The sequence below is a fragment of the Salvelinus alpinus genome, chromosome 11 (genome assembly GCF_045679555.1).
Source record: "Salvelinus alpinus chromosome 11, SLU_Salpinus.1, whole genome shotgun sequence".
Taxonomy (NCBI): Eukaryota; Metazoa; Chordata; class Actinopteri; order Salmoniformes; family Salmonidae; genus Salvelinus; species Salvelinus alpinus.
In genome coordinates this window covers 40728996-40753709 of record NC_092096.1, presented here as the reverse complement: position 1 = coordinate 40753709, position 24714 = coordinate 40728996, and the positions used below count along the sequence as shown (strand labels likewise).

The 24714-nt window shown below is 41.1% G+C and overlaps 1 protein-coding gene across 1 annotated transcript in view; it reads left to right on the top strand.

Moving 5' to 3' along the window:
* Positions 1-24714, top strand: part of LOC139534162 (ras-related and estrogen-regulated growth inhibitor-like) — a 62709-nt gene that overhangs the window by 3992 nt on the left and 34003 nt on the right. Inside the window, exon 2 of the mRNA XM_071332999.1 lies at positions 545-709. Coding sequence (XP_071189100.1) covers positions 649-709 — 61 coding nt within the window. The 5' untranslated portion in view covers positions 545-648. The remainder of the gene's footprint in view (positions 1-544; positions 710-24714) is intronic.

Genomic DNA, 24714 nt, shown 5'->3' with positions numbered 1-24714 from the left:
CCACAGCACCCTGACACATCCACAGCTTCTCGGAGAGATTCACTCTGCCTCACCCTCCCTAGTTATATGGAGCTCGTTCATATAATAGGAGAATATCAGAATGAGGATAACCAGAAATATCTGCAGCCACCTGTTCCCTTGAGCCAAAATGGCTTCCAGCGCATTGAGGGAATTTTAATTAGCACACCATTGACAGCCATTTGACAGCCTCAAAATAAATTACACCTGGGTTCTCAATACAAAGGAAACTATAGGGAACACAACACTTACACCTATTATATATTTCTTTAATGCATTTAGACATAACATATTTTTCTCAGATCCAGAGACCTCATCCCACATAAACCAGACGACCTCGAATCGCGTGCCTTTTTCCATTTTTATGACTCACTGCCTTGGAAATTGTATATCAAAGGCTTCTTGCCTGTCATTTCACATAGCTTCAGATCCCAGCAGGAAATACATCTAAGTTCATTTGTGACAAGCTGTTTCATATTAAAGCCTTAGTCCCGTATTTGATGGTTTGCTTTCCCGGACGTCCCAGCTCCCGTGTCTGGACCTGAGGATGGGTGGCTGATCCCGGAACCCGCTGTGTGATCGATCGGCTCTGTGATTGGTCCGTTCTGGTTCCTGTCGCTACCTGCTGCCATGGCGAAGAGTCCCGAGATGAAGCTGGCCGTTTTCGGTAGAGCAGGAGTGGGTAAATCAGGTAGGAGGACCACTATCTGTCTGTCTGTCTGCTTGCCTCCCTGCCTGTCTATCCGCTGTACAGTATGTGTATGTGCCCAATACCTATCTGTTGGACTGTCTACATGATTTTCAGACTGTTTACTCTCGGTCTGTCTTCCCGGCTGTCTGTCTTTCCATGTTTGTGTCTTTCTATTTGTTCATCTATTGGAGTGAGTCAGTGAGATATGGCTTGTGGGCTTATTTTTGTTAGAAGAGCAGTATTTGTTTTAGTTCCCATGTTTCAGTGACAATGACACAATACACAATCTACTAAATCAACCGCTGATTGTTGTTCTGGTCTGAAGTGCCTTACTTTACCCAAGCCAATTCAACACATTCGGAATCAGTTGAACACAAACTGGCAAAACTCTCCTGTATAGCCTAATGCACATGTCAAACGGGTCACCATATTTAGTATGCTGTTTATTATGATATCTGCAGTAGCTAACAAGATAATGAAGAGCGTATGTCTCTTGCACGGCACAAATGAAGACAGATTGCTCTCGATGGTGTTGGAAGATATATTTATTTGAATGTTATCCATGTTTAAGAAGGCCATTATGTAACACTGATGTATGTGAAGGTCAAATAAGGGACTGTTTTGGAAACTGTGGAAAGATGCCAAATGATTCCATGAAAACCCATATAGAACTGTAAGTACTGTACACTGTACAGCAGGTTGTTTTACATTTACATTTAAGTCATTTAGCAGATGCTCTTATCGAGAGCGACTTACAAATTGCAATGAACATGTATTATTAACCACTAATAGGTCATGTGGAATAAGGAATACTGCTTCTATAAAAGGGAAGTATGTTTTACAGCCCAGCCCTGTATATTGCAAGACTTCACACACATCATCCTCCTATGACAGCCAAACTCAACTGGCGGACCACGATCCGGTTACAGACCCAGTTAAGGGTCAATACAGACCGAACAACATCTATTTTTAAACATCATTTAGTTCTATAAAAGTAAATTGTTTTTAGAAAGCTTTAAAAAAGACAAACGTAATTCTTCCCACAACCAGCACAAAACCAATGTGCCTAATATGCAGTGAGTCCGTAGCCCTTGTGAAAAGTGCCAATGTTATGACACAAAAGTAATATCGATCCGATGTATCTCCTAGACACGGAGGTGAGAACCAACAAGATTAAGCAACTCAAATCCCAATATGAGAGGTCCACCAAAGTCCATGTCAATTCCCTGACAGCCCAAAAACATGCAATGGAGTATTCACTGAGGATAACCTGGGTTTTGGGAAAACACAAAAAAAACATTTTCTGATGCTGAGATGGTAAAATAATGCATGTGTGAAGTTGCTGACACCTTGCTTGAAGGTAACAAAAAAATGATCTTAGGGTAAAGATCAGATCCCGCTGTCAGATTCCACAGCAATGAGAACTGAAATATTAGCTGAAGATTTGACTTCATAACTTGATGAGGCCATTCAGAATGCACCATGCATTTCATTAGCTGTGGATGAATCAACAGATAACATTGATAATGCCCAGCTTCTGGTGTTTGTCAGCTTGTATAATGACGCAAAGAAGGAATTCTGTGAGGAGCTGTTGGTCTTAACAAATCTAGAAGCACACGCGCGGGGAGAGGATACCCATGAGACCATCAGAGGGATGCCGACAAAAAGGGGGATAGATCTGAAGTCCGTGGTCTCATCACAACAGATGGAGCTCCAGCCTTGATAGGAAAAGAGAGGGGGGCTGGTTGCACGTTTGAAAGAGGACCACCCTAAACCTGACATCTTACCATTGCATCACCCATCAATCTGTCCTGTGTGCCAGTCTGGGAAAAGAGTATTCTAAGGTCATGACAACAATGATGATAATGATCAACTTTTTGAGAGCAACATCATCCCTATGACACCGCTTGCTACGAGGCTTTCGGACAGAGACCAATGCCATTTTTATTACTTACTATTGCACAGCAAATGCAGGGTTTTGGAATGTTTTTGGGCCATTCGGGAGAAAATCAAAGCTTTCTTATTAGAGCAAAAGAGTGACAAGGCAACTCAGTTGGCTGAGTTTTTGGAAGATGAGAAGACGGTAGTGACAGTGACTGCCGACCAATTGCATTTTTGACAGATATTACATCACACCTTAACAATGTTAAGCTGCAGGGACGGGACAACAGTGTGTGATATGATAACAGCTGTCCGGGGTTTCTAGAGGAAATTGGAGCTTTTCCAGAATGATCTCCAGGGAGAACTTGTCCACTTCCTCAATCTTCTGGTGCAAATGCAGGGAGACTAAGATGTTCCCAACCATGTCGATTTCATCCAGAAACTAATGGATAACTTCAAGGCTTGCTTTGATGACTTCACTGTTGGAAGAGAGCTACTGCTGCTCATCCAGAACCCCACATGGAGTTGATTGAGCTGCAAGAAAATGTGGCTTTGAAGGAGCATGCTTGTGATTGTGACCCTGTCACTTTCTGGGGAAAGATGGTGCCTGCGGTTGATGTCCTTATTCTCAAAAAACTGGTACTACACATCCTGACCATACAGCTGTAAATCAGTCTTCTCCACAATGACCTTTCTTAAAAAAACAAATACCATACCGGGCTCACCAGTGAACATCTGTACCAGTGTCTCAGAGTTGCTCTCACATCATTTGTGCCAAAGTTCAAAGCATTGGCAGGAGACAGACAGTGCACTTTCTCTCGTTGATACAAGGGCAAGGCCCAAATCAAATCAAATGTATTTATATAGCCCTTCTTACATCAGCTGATATATCAAAGTGCTGTACAGAAACCCAGCCTAAAACCCCAAACAGCAAGCAATGCAGGTGTAGAAGCACGGTGGCTAGGAAAAACTCCCTAGAAAGGCCAGAACCTAGGAAGAAACCTAGAGAGGAACCAGGCTATGAGGGGTGGCCAGTCCTCTTCTGGCTATGCCGGGTGGAGATTATAACAGAACATGGCCAAGATGTTCAAATGTTAATAAATGACCAGCATGGTCAAATAACAATAATCACAGTAGTTGTCGAGGGTGCAACAAGTCAGCACCTCAGGAGTAAATGTCAGTTGGCTTTTCATAGCCGATCATTAAGAGTATCTCTACCGCTCCTGCTGTCTCTAGTGTCGTGTCTTTGGCATCATTAAACTGAAGATTAATCTTTATCAAAAATTCTCTAATTATTATCACGCGATTAAACTGATTAAAACATGTAACTGTAATTAACTAGGAAGTCGGGGCACCAAGGAAAATATTCAGATTACAAAGTTATAATTTTCCTAATCTCACTTTCAGATATTTTAAGATCTGATCACTTAGTCTTATGATTAATAAATTATTATTTACCTCACGTTAGTCTCATTCCAAACGTCATAAATTGTTGGTTATCTGCACGAACCCAGTCTTCACTGAGTCATCCATACATCAATTGTCTTAAAATCATTTATTTACTAACTAAGTAATTCACAGAAATGCATGAACAAACAGTAGATAGTTACAAGGAAATGATAACGGAGTTTCCCTAGTGGGATAAACCGGTATCGTGGCTTGGTGGACAAAAAGGGAAGTGGGGGTCAACTGAGATGAGACACTACAAAGTTGATAATTATAACAATTGAAATGCTAATCCTTTGCACATGAACGCTCACTCATTTGGGGAATAATTGCAATCAACATATATTTACGCTCAGTGTGTCGTCGGGATCTCTGTTGAAAAGTTTGTTTCTCGTTGGAGAGTTTGTCCGCCCTCTCTCTGTCGTGGTTAGAATGAATAGTTCAGAGTGACATTCATCCATGTCGTTATAGAATAGATGTTTCGGCGGTTGTCGGTCTTCGCGTTCAATGATACCGAATTCTTAGCTGCAGACTAGTAATTAATATCAAAGACTTGTTCTTATTCTGTCGGTATCGATAGTCTAAGAGTTTAACCACGTGGTATGGTTAAAAGATTCAGCCATCTACTCAAACCTTAGGTTTATGGTCTCCTCTCAACCCTTAGCCCCCTCGAAATTGAGGTAAGCTCGATCTGGTGATAGAAAACCCGGGTTGGGGTTTTATTCGGAAGAGCAGAAAAGGGCCTGTCCCAGGACGCAAGACCATAACTGTGCTCATGGGCGGTCCTCTGATTTAGTTAAACTCCAAAGGGAATTGGAGTTTCCTTCATTAAACAGTCCAAAATCACATTACACAATTTCACAAACAGTATCATCCTCACTCATTCATCTTATACAACAATTAGATGTAAGCCTCATATCTGAGGCTATTGTATAAACAGAATTATGGTAATGTTGCCGTATTGTCTCCCATGAGTTTCACAAAATTGTACCAAACGGACCAGTTCGTAGCTGGATTCTTCACCGATCTTTTATACCTTCTCCAGAACATAACTGTTGTTCGGACCTCAAGTTCTGTGAGGTGGAAGAAATTCCTTTGTTCTCCCTATGAAAACTCACTCTCTCTCTATACTGTGGCCATGAGGAGATAATCTCCTCCAGGAATTTATGACCTCTCTGACCACAGCAGCCTGGTTGTAGGAGACAGAGAGAGGGAGATGGTGCTCGCTGTACCCAAAGAGGGCAACGTCATGACACTAGAGAGTTGAAAACAGCAGGTCTGGGACAGGTACCACGTCCGGTGAACAGGTCAGGGTTCCATAGCCGCAGGCAGAACAGTTGAAACTGGAGCAGCAGCACGGCCAGGTGGACTGGGGACAGCAAGGAGTCATCATGCCAGGTAGTCCTGAGGCATGGTCCCAGGGCTCAGGTCCTCCGAGAGAATTAGAGGGCATACTTAAATTCACACAGGGCACCGGATAAGACAGGAGATGTACTCCAGATATAACAGACTGACCCTAGCCCCCCGACACAAACTACTGCAGCATAAATACTGGAGGCTGAGACAGGGGGGGTCAGGAGACACTGTGGCCCCATCCAATGATACCCCCGGACAGGGCCAAACGGGCAGGATATAACCCCACCCACTTTGCCAAAGCACAGCCACCACACCACTAGAGCGATATCTTCAACCACCAATTTACCATCCTGAGACACGGCCGAGTATAGCCCACAAAGATCTCCGCCACGGCACAACCCAAGGGGGGGCGCCAACCCAGACAGGAAGATCACATCAGTGACTCAACCCACTCAAGTGATGCACCCCTCCTAGGGACGGCATGGAAGAGCACCAGTAAGCCAGTGACTCAACCCCTGTAATAGGGTTTGAGGCAGAGAATCCCAGTGGAGAGAGGGGAACCATTCGGTGCTCCATTGTCTTTCCGTTCACCTTCACACTCCTGGGCCAGACTACACTCAATCATATGACCTACTGAAGAGATGAGTCTTCAATAAAGACTTAAAGGTTGAGACCGAGTCTGCGTCTATCACATGGGTAGGCAGACCATTCCATAAAAATGGAGCTCTATAGGAGAAAGTCCTGCCTCCAGCTGTTTGCTTAGAAATTCTAGGAAAATTAGGAGGCCTGCGTCTTGTGACCGTAGCGTACGTGTAGGTATGTACGGCAGGACCAAGTCGGAAAGATAGGTAGGAGCAAGCCCATGTAATGCTTTGTAGGTTAGCAGTAACACCTTGAAATCAGCCCTTGCCTTAACAGGAAGCCAGTGTAGGGAGGCTAGCACTGGAGTAATATGATCAAATTTCTTGGTTCTAGTCAGGATTCTAGCAGCCGTATTTAGCACTAACTGAAGTTTATTTAGTGCTTTATCCGGGTAGCCGGAAAGTAGAGCATTGCAGTAGTCTAACCTAGAAGTAACAAATGCATGGATTAATTTTTCTGCATCATTTTTGGACAGAAAATTTCTGATTTTTGCAATGTTACGTAGATGGAAAAAAGCTGTCCTAGAAACAGTCTTGATATGTTCGTCAAAAGAGAGATCAGGGTCAAGAGTAACGCCGAGGTCCTTCACAGTTTTATTTGAGACGACTTTACAACCATCAAGGTTAATTGTCAGATTTAACAGAAGATCTCTTTGTTTCTTGGGACCTAGAACAAGCATCTCTGTTTTGTCCGAGTTTAAAAGTAGAAAGTTTGCAGCCATCCACTTCCTTATGTCTGAAACACAGGCTTCTAGCGAGGGCAATTTTGAGGCTTCACCATGTTTCATTGAAATGTACAGCTGTGTGTCATCCGCATAGCAGTGAAAGTTAACATTTATGTTTTTGAATGACATCCCCAAGAGGTAAAATATATAGTGAAAACAATAGTGGTCCAAAAACGGAACCTTGAGGAACACCGAAATTTACAGTTGATTTGTCAGAGGACAAACCATTCAGAGACAAACTGATATCTTTCCGACAGATAAGATCTAAACCAGGCCAGAACTTGTCTGTGTAGACCAATTTGGGTTTCCAATCTCTCCAAAAGAATGTGGTGATCGATGGTATCAAAAGCAGCACCTAAGGTCTAGGAGCACAAGGACAGATGCAGAGCCTCGGTCTGACGCCATTAAAGGTAATTTACCACCTTCACAAGTGCAGTCTCAGTGCTATGATGGGGTCTAAAACCAGACTGAAGCATTTGGTATACATTGTTTGTCTTCAGGAAGGCAGTGAGTTGCTGCGCAACAGCTTTTTCAATTTTTTTGGAGAGAGCCCAGAGTGGCTTATACATGAATATTGCCCACAGTGACTTTCTGAGCATTCAGATTATTTTTATTCAACTCTCCTTTGTTCTCCAGAAAACATGCACTTTATTTAATGTAAATATTGTTCACCCCGCTACCGTCCAGAAGGCGAGGTCAGTACAGGTGCATCAAAGCTGGGACCGAGAGACTGTTTTTCAATCTCAAGGCCATCGGACTGTTAACCAGCCATCACTAACACAGTCTGCTGCCTACATACAGACTTGAAATCATTGGCCACTCCTAACAAATTAATCACTAGTCACTTTATTAATGCCACTTTAATAATGATGTTTATATCTTGCATTACTCATCCCATATGTATATACTGTATTTTATACCATCTATTGCATCTTGCCTATGCCGGTCGGTCATTGCTCATCCGTACATATTCTTCTATCCCTTTACTTAGATTTGTGTGTATTAGGTAGTTGTTGTGGAATTGTTAGATTACTTGTTGATATTGCTGCACTGTCAGAACTAGAAGCACAAGCATTTCGCTACACTTGCAATAACATCTGCTAACCATGTGTATGTGACCAATAAAATTAGATTTGATATTATTCAATAATTCAAGGCCCATGTACAATGGTTCACAGTGCACTTTTTGAATAGACAACTGTGCAACCACTTTTGTTCTTCGGCAAAGTTGATGCAATGATGCACATGTTTACATTCAAAAGAAAGAAGTTGTAATTCATTCAAATGTGTCTTGTCTCAAAGATGGCGCCGGAGGGGATGGCTTCTGTTTTATGGGCTCTAAACCAACTGCTATTTTTTAAATTTTATTTTTAGCATTTTTTGTAATTTATTTTGTTGCTGCTACCACCTCTTATGACCAAAAAGAGCTTCTGGAAATCAGAACAGCGATTACTCACCTTGAACTGGATGAAGAATTTCTCTTTTAATGAGTCGGACGAGAGGGATTTACTCCAGACACCCGAACAGGCCCTCATCCCCGTCATTCGCAGGAGAAAAAGACGGAAGAGGTATCGCGGAAAGACGTTGGGGTGCCTTGTGAGGATCCGCCGATGAGTGGCTAATCTGCCTCTGCCATCCGTACTATTGGCCAACGTACAATCGCTGGATAATAAATTGGACGAACTAAAAGCACGTATATCCTACCAACGGGACATTAACTGTAATATCTTATGTTTCACTGAGTCGTAGCTGAACTGCGACATGAATAACATACAGCTGGCGGGTTATACACTGTATCGGCAGGATAGAACAGCAGCCTCTAGTAAGACAAGGGGTGGCGCTCTATGTATTTTTGTAAACAACAGCTGGTGCACTATATCTAAGGAAGTCAAGGTTTTGCTCGCCTGAGGTATCTCATGATAAGCTGTAGACTACACTATCTACCTAGAGTTTTCATCTGTATTTTTCATAGTTGTCTACATACCAACACAGACCGATGCTGGCACTAAGACCGCACTCAATGAGCTGTATACCGCCATAAGCAAACAGGAAAACGCTCATCCAGAGGCAGCGCTCCTAGTAGCCGGGGACTTTAATGCAGGTAAACTTAAATCCGTTTTACCTAATTTCTACCAGCATGTTAAATGTGCAACCAGAGGGGAAAAAGATTCTAGACCACCTCTACTCCACACACAGAGATGTCTACAAAGCTACATATCCTTCTGATTCCTGCTGATTCGTGCATACCCCAACGAGAAGCCATGGATTACAGGCAACATCCGCACTGAGCTAAAGGGTAGAGCTGCCACTTTCAAGGAGCGGGACTCCGACTCTTTTCTCTGTATACATCAATCTTGCTGCTGGTGACTCTCTGATCCACCTCTACACAGACTACACCATTCTGTATCCTTCTGGCCCTTCTTTGGACACTGTGTTAACTAACCTCCAGACAAGCTTCAATGCCATACAACTCTCCTTCCGTGGCCTCCAACTGCTCTTAAATTCAAGTAAAACTAAATGTATGCTCTTCAACCGATCGCTGCCCACACGTGCCCGCCCAGCATCACTACTCAGGACGGTTCTGACTTAGAATATGTGGACAACTACAAATACCTAGGTGTCAGGTTAGACTGAAACTCTCCTTCCAGACTCACATTAAGCATCTCCAATCCAAAATGTAAATCTAGAATCAGCTTCCTATTTCGCAACAAAGCATCCTTCACTCATGCTGCCAAACACCCTCGTAAAACTGACTATCCTACCGATCCTTGACTTTGGCAATATCATTTACAAAATAGCCTCCAACACTCTACTCAACAAATTGGATGCCGTCTATCACAGTGCCATCCGTTTTGTCACAAGCCCCATATACTACCCACCATTGCGAAATGTATGCTCTTGTTGGCTGGCCCTCGCCTCATATTCGTCGCCAAACACACTGGCTCCAGGTCATCTATAAGTCTTTGCTAGGTAAAGCCCCACCTAATCTCAGCTCACTGTTCATCATAGCAGCACCCACCCGTAACACGCGCTCCCAGCAGGTATATTTCAATGGTCAATTCCTCTTTTGGCCGCCTTTCCTTCCAGTTCTCTGCTGCCAATGACTGGAACGAACTGCAAAAATCTCTAAAGCTGGAGACTCATATCTCCCTCACTAGCTTTAAGCACCAGCTATCAGAGCAGCTCATAGATCACTGCACCTGTACATAGCCCATCTGTAATTAGCCCATCCAACTACCTTATCCCCATACTGTTATCTATTTTATTTATTTTGCTCCTTTGCACCCCAGTATCTCTACTTGTACACTCATTTTCTGCACATCTATCACTCCAGTGTTTAATTGCTATATTGTAATTATTTCGCCACTATGGCCTATTTATTGCCTTGCCTCCATTATCCTACCTCATTTGCGCACACTGTATATATATACTTTTTCTATTGTATTATTGACTGTATGTTTGTTTATTCCATGTGTAACTCTGTTGTTTGTGTTGCACTGCTTTGCTTTATCTTGGCCAGGTCGCAGTTGTAAATGAGAACTTGTTCTCAACTAGCCTACCTGGTTAAATAAAGGTGACATTTTTTTCCATAAAAAATTTATAAATACCACGGAAGCTTATAAGAAATCCCGCTATGCCCTCCGACGAACCATCAAACAGGCAAAGCTTCAATACAGGACTAAGATCGAATCGTACTACACCGGCTCCGACACTCATCTGATGTGGTAGGGCTTGCAAACTATTACAGATTACAAAGGGAAGCACAGCCGAGAGCTGCCCAGTGACACAAGCCTACCAGACAAGCTAAATTACTTCTATGCTCGCTTCGAGTAACACTGAAACATGCATGAGAGCATCAGCTGTTCCGGAAGACTGTGTGATCATGCAGTCATTGACGTACTGGGCGTATGGCCCAGTACATCACTGGGGCCAAGCCTCCTGCCATCCAGGACCTCTATACGAGGCGGTGTCAAAGGAAGGCCCTAAAAATTGTTAAAGACTCTAGCCACCCTAGTCATACACTCTTTGCTACTGCACGGCAAGCGGTACCAGAGCGCCAAGTCTAGGTCCAAGAGGCTTCTAAACATAAGACTCCTGAACATCTAATCAAATGGCTACCTAGACTATATGCACCCCCCCCCCCCCCTCTTTTACGCTGCTGCTACTCTCTGTTAATATCTATGCATAAGTCACTTTAATAACTCTACCCACGTATATATTACCTTGACTAACCTGTGCCCCCGCACATTGACTCTGTACCGGTACCACCTGTTTATAGCCTCGCTATTGTTATTTTACTGCTGCTCTTTAATTATTTGTTTTATTTTCTTAAATGCATTGTTGGTTAAGGGCTTGTAAGTAAGAATTTCACTAAGGTCTACACATGTTGTATTCGGCACATTTGATTTATTTTATAAAACAACATGTTTCCTAAGTCATAGATGACTATGATTGTTATGACGCTGTACCACAGTGCCAATAAAGAATGATATCCATCCGGACCTTTGCCGCCTAGGACATTTGTGTCAGTGGACCTGCTCAAATAGTAGTTGAGTTGCCTTGTCCTATGACATTCTTGTTGTAATTGAATTAGACATAGGCATAAGATATTTACTTCTGATCATGTTGTATGACTTTCACAGAAACAAATATTCAAAACCACATGACTTTCAACACATTACTCCTAATAAATGAGAGAGAAGTACTACTCTCCAGCACAGACTGTACTGATAAAAGTCTGAGGAAAAGGATTGAGGAGACAATTAGGCTAGCAGCTTTGGGGTGTATCAGGCACCAGTTTGTAAAACAATTTCCCTGACTCACCTACACTTGAAAGAAAATTGAGGTACGATCAAGTGTAATGTATTAGAAAAATAAAGCAAATTGGATGGAAGATTGTGAAAAATGCACAAAATTGTTCTTGAATCTTCAACAGAAATTCTACCAAAAATAATTTACAGAGTTTACCAAATTATATTTTGAGAGGAAGCAAAACATTTAAAATTTACAGAAAGACCTGTGTGAAGGCCAACTTACAGAAGAGGAACTTTTTGAGGCAATAAAATCTTTTCAGTCTGGGAAAACACCAGCGCTTGACGGTATACCAGTAGAGGTATATCAGACCTTTTTTTGATGTACTCAAAGATCCATTATTAGCATGTTTTACTCTTATACAAATGGTAGACTTTCAGGAACTCAACAAGAAGTTCTGATTTCATTACTACTAAAACAGGACCCAGGTGGTAAGTATAAAGATCCAGTCCATTTAAACAACTGGATGCCACTAACACTTCAATGTTATGTGAAAATCCTGGTGAAATGCATAGCACATAGAATAAAAAAGGTTTTACCAGATAATGTTCATCCTGATCAGACAGGTTTTTTACATGGATGATATATTGGAGATAATATATGACAATTACTTGAAACAATTGAACATTATGAAACATCGAAGATACCAGGCCTGGTCTTCATAGCAGATTTTGAAAAGGTGTTTGATAAAATACGACTAGAATGTCTATTTAAATGCCTGGATTACTTTAATTTTGTTGAATCTCTTATACAATGGGTTATACAATGGGCTAAAGTTATGTTCAGCAACCCTAGATGTAAAATAGTAAATAATGGTTACTTCTCAAAGTATTGTGCTTTTAAGAGGAGGTAAACAAGGCTGTCTGTTGTCTCCATCTATTTATTATGGCCATTGAAATGCTAGCTATTAAAATTATATCCAACAAGAACATCAAGGGGTTAGAAATCCTGGGGATAAAAACAAAAGTGTCAATGTATGTCGATGACTAGTTTTTTCTTAAGTCCACAATCTGGACCCCTGCACAGTCTCATTGAAGATCTTGATCACTTTTCTAGCCTCTCTGGATTAAAACCTAATTATGACAAGTGTACCATATTACGTATTGGATCGTTAAAAATAGTGTTTACACTACCTCGTAGTTTACCAATAAAATGGGCGAATGGTGAAGTAGACATACTTGGTATTCAGATCTCAAAAAATATAAATGAACTTACCACAATTAATTTCAATAGAAAGTTAGCAAAAATAGATAAGATTCTGCAACCATGGAGGGGTAAATACTTGTCTATTTATGGAAAAATCACATTAAGTCTTTGGTCCTATCACAGTTTACTTACTTACTAATGGCACTGCCTACTCCAGATGGCTACATTTTTAAATCATGAGCAAAATTTAAAAAAAACATTTTATTTGGAATGCTAAGCCAAAATTAAACGGGCTATTTACATAATGAATATGAGTTTGGGGGCTAAAATGATTAAATATTAAAGCTCTCACTAAAAGCTTCTCTCATACATAAGTTATATTCAAACCCAAAATGGTTCTCGGTTAGATTATTAAGAAAGGCTCTTCCTTTGTTCAAAAATTGCCTTTTTGCCTTTTTATACAGGTTACAACTTCTCATTTCCGATTAATTTAAAATTACATTTTGTTTAAAGTATCGCTCTTTTCTTAAACAAGCCATACAAAGCTGGTTACAATTTCAGTTTTAATCCTCCAGAAAAGATGGAACAAAAATGTTGACAGCTGCGCCATACAGGTTGCTAAATAAATGGGAAGAGATTTTCGATGTACCAATTCCATGGCATTTGGTTTATGAACTGGTACAAAAACTACACTTGATTCAACACTTAGAGTTTTTCAATTGAAAGTATTATATATAATTCTTGCCACCAACAGAATGCTATATATATATATATATATATATACAGTGGGGAGAACAAGTATTTGATACACTGCCGATTTTGCAGGTTTTCCAACTTACAAAGCATGTAGAGGTCTGTAATTTTTATCATAGGTACACTTCAACTGTGAGAGACGGAATCTAAAACAAAAATCCAGAAAATCACATTGTATGATTTTTAAGTAATTAATTTGCATTTTATTGCATGACATAAGTATTTGATACATCAGAAAAGCAGAACTTAATATTTGGTACAGAAACCTTTGTTTGCAATTACAAAGATCATACGTTTCCTGTAGTTATTGACCAGGTTTGCACACACTGTAGCAGGGATTTTGGCCCACTCCTCCATACAGACCTTCTCCAGATCCTTCAGGTTTCGGGGCTGTCGCTGGGCAATACGGACTTTCAGCTCCCTCCAAAGATTTTCTATTGGGTTCAGGTCTGGAGACTGGCTAGGCCACTCCAGGACCTTGAGATGCTTCTTACGGAGCCACTCCTTAGTTGCCCTGGCTGTGTGTTTCGGGTCGTTGTCATGCTGGAAGATCCAGCCACGACCCATCTTCAATGCTCTTACTGAGGGAAGGAGGTTTTTGGCCAAGATCTCGCGATACATGGCCCCATCCATCCTCCCCTCAATATGGTGCAGTCGTCCTGTCCCCTTTGCAGAAAAGCATCCCCAAAGAATGATGTTTCCACCTCCATGCTTCACGGTTGGGAGGGTGTTCTTGGGGTTGTACTCAACCTTCTTCTTCCTCCAAACACGGCGAGTGGAGTTTAGACCAAAAAGCTCTATTTTTGTCTCATCAGACCACATGACCTTCTCCCATTCCTCCTCTGGATCATCCAGATGGTCATTGGCAAACTTCAGACGGGCCTGGAAATGCGCTGGCTTGAGCAGGGGGACCTTGCATGCGCTGCAGGATTTCAATCCATGACGGTGTAGTGTGTTACTAATGGTTTTCTTTGAGACTGTGGTCCCAGCTCTCTTCAGGTCATTGACCAGGTCCTGCCGTGTAGTTATGGGCTGATCCCTCACCTTTCTCATGATCATTGATGCCCCACGAGGTGAGATCTTGCATGGAGCCCCAGACCGAGGGTGGTTGACCGTCATCTTCAACTTCTTCCATTTTCTAATAATTGCGCCAACAGTTGTTGCCTTCTCACCAAGCTGCTTGCCTATTGTCCTGTAGCCCATCCCAGCCTTGTGCAGGTCTACAATTTTATCCCTGATGTCCTTACACAGCTCTCTGGTCTTGGCCATTGTGGAGAGATTGGAGTCTGTTTGATTGAGTGTGTGTACAGGTGTCTTTTATACAGGTAACAAGTTCAAACAGGTGCAGTTAATACAGGTAATGAGTGGAGAACAGGAGGGCTTCTTAAAGAAAAACTAACAGGTCTGTGAGAGCCGGAATTCTTACTGGTTGGTAGGTGATCAAATACTTATGTCATGCAATAAAATGCAAATTAATTACTTAAAAATCATACAATGTGATTTTTTGGATTTTTGTTTTAGATTCCGTCTCTCACAGTTGAAGTGTACCTATGATAAAAATTACAGACCTCTACATGCTTTGTAAGTAGGAAAACCTTCAAAATCGGCAGTGTATCAAATACTTGTTCTCCCCACTGTATATATGAGGCATACAACAATCTCAGCTCTGCAGATTTTGCTGCGAAGAGACTGAATCAATAGGTCATTTATTCTGGTATTGCCCCTACAGTATGTAGCTTGTTTCTGGTCACAGGTTCAGGAATGGTAAAAAGAATCACAGCAGGCACTTCAAATTAACCTTACAAATAGCAGTGTTGGGAAATTTGGAAAGCCATAGTCAGTCAATAATTAATATAATAATACTCGTAGGAGAGGTTTTCATCTTTAGCTCACAATCTGTGGATACTATACGATTTAGAAAGGAACAAAATTATATAAAACATCACAACACAATTGTAAAATATATGGCACATGGAGACCAAAGGAGGGTGGTCTATGGTGATAGGTGGGATGGACTGAGGGTTGGGATTAAAGAGTTTTTATGTTGGTAAAGTATTATTGTTATGTGACTGCTTTATATAAAAGTACCATGTATGTAAAATGTACAGTTGAAGTCGGAAGTTTACATACACTTATGTTGGAGTCATTAAAACTCCTTTTTCAACCACACAATTTTCTTGTTAACAAACTATAGTTTTGGCAAGTCGGTTAGGGCATCTACTTTGTGCATGAAACAAGTAATTTTTCAAACATTTGTTTACAGACAGATTATTTCACTTATTCACTGTATCACAATTCCAGTGGGTCAGAAGTTTACATACACTAAGTTGACTGTGCCTTTAAACAGCTTGGAAAATTCCAGAAAATGATGTCATGGCTTTAGAAGCTTCTGAGAGGCTAATTGACATCATTTGAGTCAATTAGAGGTGTACCTGTGGATGTATTTCAAGGCCTACCTTCAAACTCAGTGCCTCTTTGCTTGACATCATGGGAAAATCAAAAGAAATCAGCCAAGACCTCAGGAAAAAAATAGTAGACATTCACAAGTCTGGTTCAACCTTGGGAGCAATTTCCAAACGCCTGAACGTACCACTTTCATCTGTACAAACGTAGGTACGCAAGTATAAACACCATGGGACCACGCAGCCGTCATACTGCTCAGGAAGGTGACGCATTCTGTCTCCTAGAGATGAACGTACGTTGGTGCGAAAAGTGCAAATCAATCCCAGAACAACAGCAAAGGACCTTGTGAAGATGCTGGAGGAAACGGGTACAAAAGTATCTATATCCACAGTAAAACGAGTCCTATATCGACATAACCTGAAAGGCCACTCAGAAAGGAAGAAGCCACTGCTCCAAAACTGCCATAAAAAAGCCAGACTATGATTTGCAACTGCACATGGGGACAAAGGTCGTACTTTTTGGAGAAATGTCCTCTGGTCTGATGAAACACAAATATAATTGTTTGGCCATAATGACCATTGTTATGTTTTGAGGAAAAAGGGGGATGCTTGCAAGCCGAAGAACACCATCCCAACCGTGAAGCACGGGGGTGGCAGCATCATGTTATTGGGTGCTTCGCTGCAGGAGGGACCGGTGCACTTCACAAAATAGATGGCAACATGAGGGAGGAAAATGATGTGGATATATTGAAGCAACATCTCAAGACATCAGTCAGGAAGTTAAAGCTTGGTTGCAAATGGGTCTTTCAAATGGACAATGACCCCAAGCATACTTCCAAAGTTGTGGCAAAATGGCTTAAGGTTAACAAAGTCAAGGTATTGGAGTGGCCATCACAAAGCTCTGTCCTCCAATCCTATAGAAAATGTGTGGGCAGAACTGAAAAAGCGTGTGCGAGCGAGGAGGCCTATAAACCTGACTCAGTTACACCAGCTCTGTCATGAGGAATGGGCCAAAATTCACCCAACTTATTGTGGGAAGCTTGTGGAAGGCTACCCAAAACGTTTGACCCAAGTTAAACAATTTAAAGGCAATGCTACCAAATACTAATTGAGTGTATGTACACTTCTGACCCACTGGGAATGTGATGAAAGAAATAAAAGCTGAAATAAATAAGTCTCTCTACTATTATTCTGACATTTCACATTCTTAAAATAAAGTGGTGATCCTAACTGACCTAAGACAGGGAATGTTTACTGGGATTAAATGTCAGGAATTGTGAAAAACTGAGTTTAAATGTATTTGGCTAAGGTGTATGTAAACTTCTGACTTCAACTGTATGTATATGTAGCAAAAAAACTAAAAGATATTTGTCCTCCGAGGGTTAGTAATAAAAAATGTAATAACTTGAAAGAAGAGGTCCGACGTATCGGTATGGTTCTCAGAAGTTCAGCCGTTGCAATTCTGAGACTGATGTCTTTGACCAAAGAGAGAAAATGGCAGCTGAAAATTGGTGACAGCAGCCTCCAACGTCAATTACAAGAGAAAGTTACCACCGCGTGAAATGAGTATGATGAAACATTGGCACTTGGCTAAGTGCTTTTTCAAATTTTCTGAACAATTCTGCAGATTCCGATGTCAATTATACCCAGCTATGAACCCAACTCTTCAAGCGAGTAGAGGAAGATATACTGTGCATGTTTTTTTTCAACCATATAGGCTTACTTACATTCAGCAAGACCGGGGTTATCAGTGGATGAGGAGAGAGTTTGAGTCAGAGACGGTGGGTGTGATTGCTTTCTGAGAATTTATCGGTAGCCTGGTTAACCTGACAGACCCACTGCAGTGGTTCCCGGAAGCTAAGACCCGGAGCTTATTTGCAAATTGACACTTGCATTAAGGATTTTAGGGTTTGAGTAGAAAGTGCAGTAGCCCATTACTCTTCTGACAACCTACGCTGACACATGCATGCACGGATGCACTTGTAGCCTCTGCCCTAATTTATGCCCAAGGACAAGTAAGCCATTCCCCCTCTGAGGGGCCAAAATGTATCTCTCCTTTACAGTAGACAGAGGACTGACTATTGAATGTGTGATGGATACCATACATGTATTATTCTATTGGAAACTTTTCCCCTAAAGAGGACTCTGAAGCTTTCTATATATGTATGTATGATCTCTGTGGTTACTTGTATCTGTACAGGGTGAACTTTAAATGACTCTGCAAAGGGATTTTATTATCCTCTCAGGAATTCTGAGTTATTTACATTGGTCTTATCCCCCACACAAGCCTATAAATGCTGTGACACCATTTGGAGATTGAGCCTGGTAGTCAAGTTACTGTAAACTTGGTATCGTTTCATTGTTTTTTTTTATTACATATTTTATAATTGAACCTTTATTTAACTAGGCAAGTTGGTTAGGAACAAATTCTTATTTACAATGACGGATGACGCTGGGCCAATTGTGCGCCGCCCTATGGGACTCCCAATCACGTCCGGTTGTGATACAGCCTGGATTCGAACCTGTAGTGTCTAGTGACGCCTCAAGCACTGAGATGCAGTGCCTTAGACCGCCGCGCCACTCGGTTCCACCTTCAGATGTTATAAATTGAATTAAATGCCTTTTGTTCTCTCTCTTATCCTGTATCCATTCCATGGAGGAAGGTTGTATGATCAATTCTCATTTCCTAGGCATCTCTTTGTTCATGCTTTGTCTTGTAAGTTAACCTTAGGATCTATATGCCCAGAATAATGCTTTTGTTAATGTCAGCATTGCCTTGTAACTTAAGTTTTATGCCTTGTATGTGAATCCATTCATTTTACAAAGTAATTAAGTGCACTTGTATTTAGAATTCAATTTAAGTATTTCTTGATTGCCTAGTACTGTAACTTAACTATAGTCTCTTGCATATTGCTAAATAATTTTTATGAAGTCAGATAAACATTTTAATAGGTTCATTGCTTAGTCTTATGAGTCACATGTGAGGTATATAATACATGTGTATATATGTTAAATATTACCACACTACACATTCGCACACTTGAAAGGGGATGATTATTTTTGTTGTCTCTTCAATAAGTTGTTCCTAACAGATTCTCGATGGGGTGCATAACATCAGATTACTCAGACCTCTTTCAGGGCTCACAAATATGGCTGTTTGTTTATGATGACGATAGTCAGGATAACATACACAGTTACGCACATCCCACAGACCTATATGGATGCAGGAGAATAGCATGTGAAGACGTAGGTCTATTTTTCTTTTCTTCATATACATAAAAGGTAGTTTATTAGAGTTATTGCAGTAGGAGTTGGCACAAAAACATTCAGGTTTGCACTGAAGCCGGTCTCCCCCTTCCTAAAAAGGAATCTCCTTACATTGGAGTACACCGTACATCTTCTGCCTGTCTCCAATAGATTTTCAGACCGTCAGCATCACCTCCTTTCCTTCTTGGTCTCCCGGAGACAGGATGATATTAATGGGCTCTATTTCTGAAAGGGAACGGGAGTGTGACTGCATGCTAACGTTACACATGCACAATCACTGGGTTGTTGGCCAGCAGAAAACATTTACCATCATAATCAGGAGATTGGTTGGTTCAGGGAAAGGGAAGTTTCTTGGCTTGAGGAGGACAGTGTGTGTACATGTTTGTGAGACTTGGTTGGATTGGTTGGTAAAAAGAATCTTACACACAGGGACCCGGGTTTAATAAAGAAGCAGAGTATTGTCTACCCCTGATTGGTTTGTTCAGGGAATGGCAAGGGACATTTCTTGGCTTGAGAACGATGTGTTTGTGAGACTTGCTTTTGATTGGTTGGAGAGATGTCTTGATCTCCTTAGACACACATAGACCCAGGTCTAATAAAGCAACAGAGTATATTGACAGACTGTGTGGATAGAGTCTGTTCCAGCACTTCTCAGGCTTTGGTTTATTGACTCACTGGAGAGATGCTGGAGATGCTATTTGTCAAACACACACACACACTGGCACGCACACAAACTAACACACACACACACACACACACACACACACACACACACACACACACTCTTGTGTGATGTGAGATGTCAGCGTGGCGCCGGCAGCGTGGTGTTTTTATTTGGGAGTCCAAATAAAGTGGAAACGAGGTTTATTGAGTGCGAAATGTGGATCCCCGAACATCCTGCCTCTCTCCCTCCATCCCTGCCTGACGGAGAAGAAAAGATAACAATAATAAAGTCTCCTGCCCGCTGCTCTCCTCTTCTCCTCTCAGCCCAGAAATACTGCTGTTTATGGTTTCCAGCCCAACGCCTCAAGAAGACCCTGAATCAGCTTAATGCAAGTGCCTTGTTAAAGAGATATGTAAACAGTATTTCACGCCGAAAGGCCAAGGATGAGGAGTTGGGCCTTTTGGGAAAACAAAGAAACTGACAGGTGTTGCTTCCCCGAAGATGAACCTCCGCTACATTTCAGGTGGTTATGTTATAGACCACACAGTCAGTCTGTTGCTGAGCACTGAGTGTGTGTTATTTTGTTGTAGTCAGTTTTCTTTTAATGACATTCGGGGAACAGGACCCCCCCCACAGGTTTTTATGACATGCCCTTCTAATACAAGTACATGCACACGCATTAAAACCCAAAGTTCTTTGGAGGGTATACTGGATAGAATGGCCATATGGTCTATAGCCAGCTACTCTGATAGAAGCATGCCAGCTCTGCTCAGTTGACTGAGAACAAGCAAATTGCTGTCATCAGGGAAGGCAAAAATCACCAAACAGAGGAAGACTAACTTCTCAAAATGATTATTACACGAGTAGCTTCCCGAGACGGCTAGTCTTGAAAGTAATGGCATTTGTTTCAACTTCTTTCATAATCCTCCCTGAACAACCAATGCCAATTAACAGATAGCAGAAGCTCTAACCCTGATTAAAATTGAGGCAGCTAATATGTGCATGTTAGTGTTTCTGTATTTCTAGTTCCTGTATTTAACTATTAAAGGACACAGACATCCTCATCGATTGACAGTCATTTGAATTCAGTTAGTGTAGAATTGTTTCTGAACAGGATTAAAGAGAATGGTTATGCACTGATCTATCTCAAGTCATTTGTGATGTGCTTGAAGGGTAAATCTTCTGCTTAAGTCGAATTTCTCTCAGTCATGCATTGATGTCAAATGGGGAATCGAAGTGAAAATTTCACTTCAGTGGAAGTTACGATTCACCCCATTGCTAGGGCTGTTACGGTGACCATCTTACCGCCACACTGGCTGTTACGAGTCATGAACGCAGTCAAATTCCACATGACCGTTTGGTCACGGTAACTAGGCTTCTCCAAACTCTGATGCTGCTGCTCCCATGAGCTCATGTTGCACAACATTTCTATAGGCTATGTAATTGCGTGAGAAAACAGAGTTTTGATGTGCTCTATTAAAAAGAGGATCCCGTCAGCTTTCTATAGGCTAAGCCTGCTATATTTTATTTCTCAACTTTCCTAATATTAAGCAAATTTCATATATGACATGTATTATTTTCTCCTGCCCCTGTTCTGAAACAGGTGCATGATAATGGTCCATTCTAAATCAAAACTCATTTAACACATATTATTTACTATATGTAAAGACAAGATTAAATTTAAGAATAGTCTGATGGGTGACATCAACCTATCACTTGTGAATTTTTTGCCAGCGTGTGCAGTAAGGCAAGAAACAGTGCACACTTTTTTTTTGTGCTACTTTTTCAAATCATAGTCACACTTCAATGTAGCCTAGCCCATAGGCCAATATGTTGATAAGCTTTCTATTGATGGGGGTTACCTTGGGGTCATGATAGGGGCTGCACGAAATGATTGATGTATTATAATAATTTATTATGCAGTATTAATAAAAGGGGAACGGCTATAAGACCCTCCCCCACTACATTTATAGGGTCCTGGACCACAGATTAGCAATACAGTAATCCCTCGTTTATCGCGGGGGTTACGTTCCGAAAATGACCCGCGATAAGTGAAATCCGCGAAATAGAAAACTTTTTTTTTTTTTACAATTAGCAACTATTACATGTATACAAATACAGTGACTCACGTGTAGGCCGTTTCGTCGACATTATGGGTTTAGGAGATGTTCGAAATTACAAGATAATTTGGCCAACTTAATGTAAATTTGCCAAGCTGTTTTATGTACGTACACATAACTGCACGAGACGACAAAATGATAGCACAATTCGTAGCATGTTTTGATACAAGAAGCGGGAGTGAGTTTTTAGCGAATCAGAATGCAGAGCACAATGCACCAAAAAAAAAAAAAAAAATGTATTATGAAAATCCGCGAAATAGCGAATCCGCGATAAGTGAACCGCGAAGTGGCGAGGGATCACTGTATATGCATTATAAGGTTTAATATTGTTCCACAGTTCTTTTCTAGTCTCTGCCTCTTATAAGAAACGGTCTGAGAGCTGTGTGAGCCATTGCGGTCAAAACAGGGTGTCTGTGAGAAAGCTCCTCAAAGATAAAAGAGATACATAGACACAGACCCCTGCAGGGAAGTAAATAGATAAGAGACAAGTCAGAAATACCACTGTAAGCCACACGTAAATGGAAAATTACTGCTGAGCCCTTAGAAAACACTGGACTATTGTTTTCTTCTGCAAGTTTGTAGAACTATGCATGGGCTTGGTCTCATGAGTAGAAGTTGTTGACGTAGGCAGTTACATCACACTAGGGGTTGACTGCAAGTATATTAAAGCAACTTTGACCTGTTTTATTTTGCAGAACTTACTCTGAAACATACAAGCTGTTTTTCCATTGTCAACTTCTGTCTGCAATTGCAATAATAAAGGTTTAATTGATTTACTTAAAGAAGATATTGTCTGTCTGACTGATTTCACCAATAAGCCAATGATTGACAAGGAACCTACCCCGACAGTTTCACAACTAAGGTGGCCAAATAACTTCTTAAAATTAAGCACATTAATCTGCTTTACAACCGGTGTAGAGCCTAACTGGCATACATAGGCGGCGTGTGAGTTTCAAGTTTGGGGAAGATAATTTTATCCATAAAAATGCACCTTTATAATAAAGCATTACATGCATAGTCGCATTTGCTGTCACCTTTGAGAATGGTGTTTTCCCGCTAATTGATTGCATTTTGGAACATTCGCACTTTAGCCTACTGTCGTGTGCGCATTACTGCGCTTATAGTGTGAAGAAATAGCCTAATAGTTTATCAACATTTTAAGCTAAACTTTCGGCACTTTTGCATCAGCCTCATTGCTTTGAATTTTTTGTTGTTGATGCGAGTGGTTGTATTAATTTGGGGTCTTTTGCATCCCACAACTGTCCCAGAGTATGTTTTGGAATATTTATTTCTCGCACAGCACAAGCTGACCAATGGAATAGGTGAACTTTTGTACTATGGGGGATAGTAGATTGACATAGGCTAGTACTGTTGCTGTTTGTTAGGCCTACCCATCTTGTTGGCTGACAAAGTAAATGTGGACAGTTCTTTTAACATCTTCAATACGTGCCTCGGAATTCGATAAGGACGCGCGCAGTTGTGTCTTCACTTGTAGCCTACTTCAGAGCTGAGATGCCTGTGAGAAGGACCCGATCATGTGAGCGGCATTGGCCAATAAGAATTGAGATATATCTTAGAGAGCCATGTGAGTGAGAGAGGTGCTTCGGAGCACGGCGATTGACAGCTGGGATAAGTGAATTATATATATTTTTATTCAGCCCAAGGGCACCAAGGCCACTTTGACTGAAAAAGGCATGGATTATTTAGGGTGTTTAGGCATGAATAGGCATGGATTATTTCGGGTATTTAGGCATTACAGCCACACAAGGGGGATGCTGCCAGGAAATTTGAGGCCCGGTGAGAATATTATCAAGGGTCTGCTTGTCAAATTGTGAATGAAAGACTGATGAAGTGTGTGCAACCTGCACAAGAAACAATGCAGAGCTCATGCCTTTCATGCAACTTTTTTCAAATCATCATTAGAGTCGCATCATGCAGCCTTAGAATGTTTCTAAAAATGTTAACATCTAGCCCAACGTTTGTATAACAACTAAAGTTGGATAAATAACTCTAAATTAAGCATATAGGAGGACCTGTTTCTTTGTTAAACCTCTTAAGGATCTGCCCCTTTTTTCAATTTTCGCCTAAAATGACATATCCAAATCTAACTGCCTGTAGCTCAGGCTCTGAAGCAAGGATATGCATATTCTTGGTTCTATTTGAAAGGAAACACTTTGAAGTTTGTGGAAATTTGAAAGGAATGTAGGAGAATATAACACAATAGATCTGGTGAAAGATAATACAAAAGGGAAAAAAAACTGTTCTCTTGTATTTTTTTGTACCATCATCTTTGAAATGCAAGAGAAAGGCCATAATGTATTATTCCAGCCCAGGCGCAATTTAGATTTTGGCCACTAGGCAGCAGTGTATGTGCAAAGTTTTAGACTGATCCAATGAACCATTGTATTTCTGTTCCAAATTTTGTGTCAAGACTGCCCAAATGTGCCTAATTTGTTGATTAATAACTTTTCATGTTCAAAATTGTGCACTCTTCAAACAATAGCATGATATTCTTTCACTGTAATAACTACTGTAAATTGGACAGTGTAGTCAGATTAACAAGAATTTAAGCTTTCTGTCAAAATCAGATATGTCTATGTCCTGGGAAATGTTCTTGTTACTTACAACCTCATGCGACTCGCATTAGCCTACGTTAGCTCAACCGTCCAGTGGAAGGGACACCGATCCCAAATAAGTTTTTAACCGCTCAACACAGAATAGCTGTATGTGTGCACTCCCTCGGAAACCAATTGGAGAAAATATCCTTTCTATTTTATTCAGATTAGTTCAAT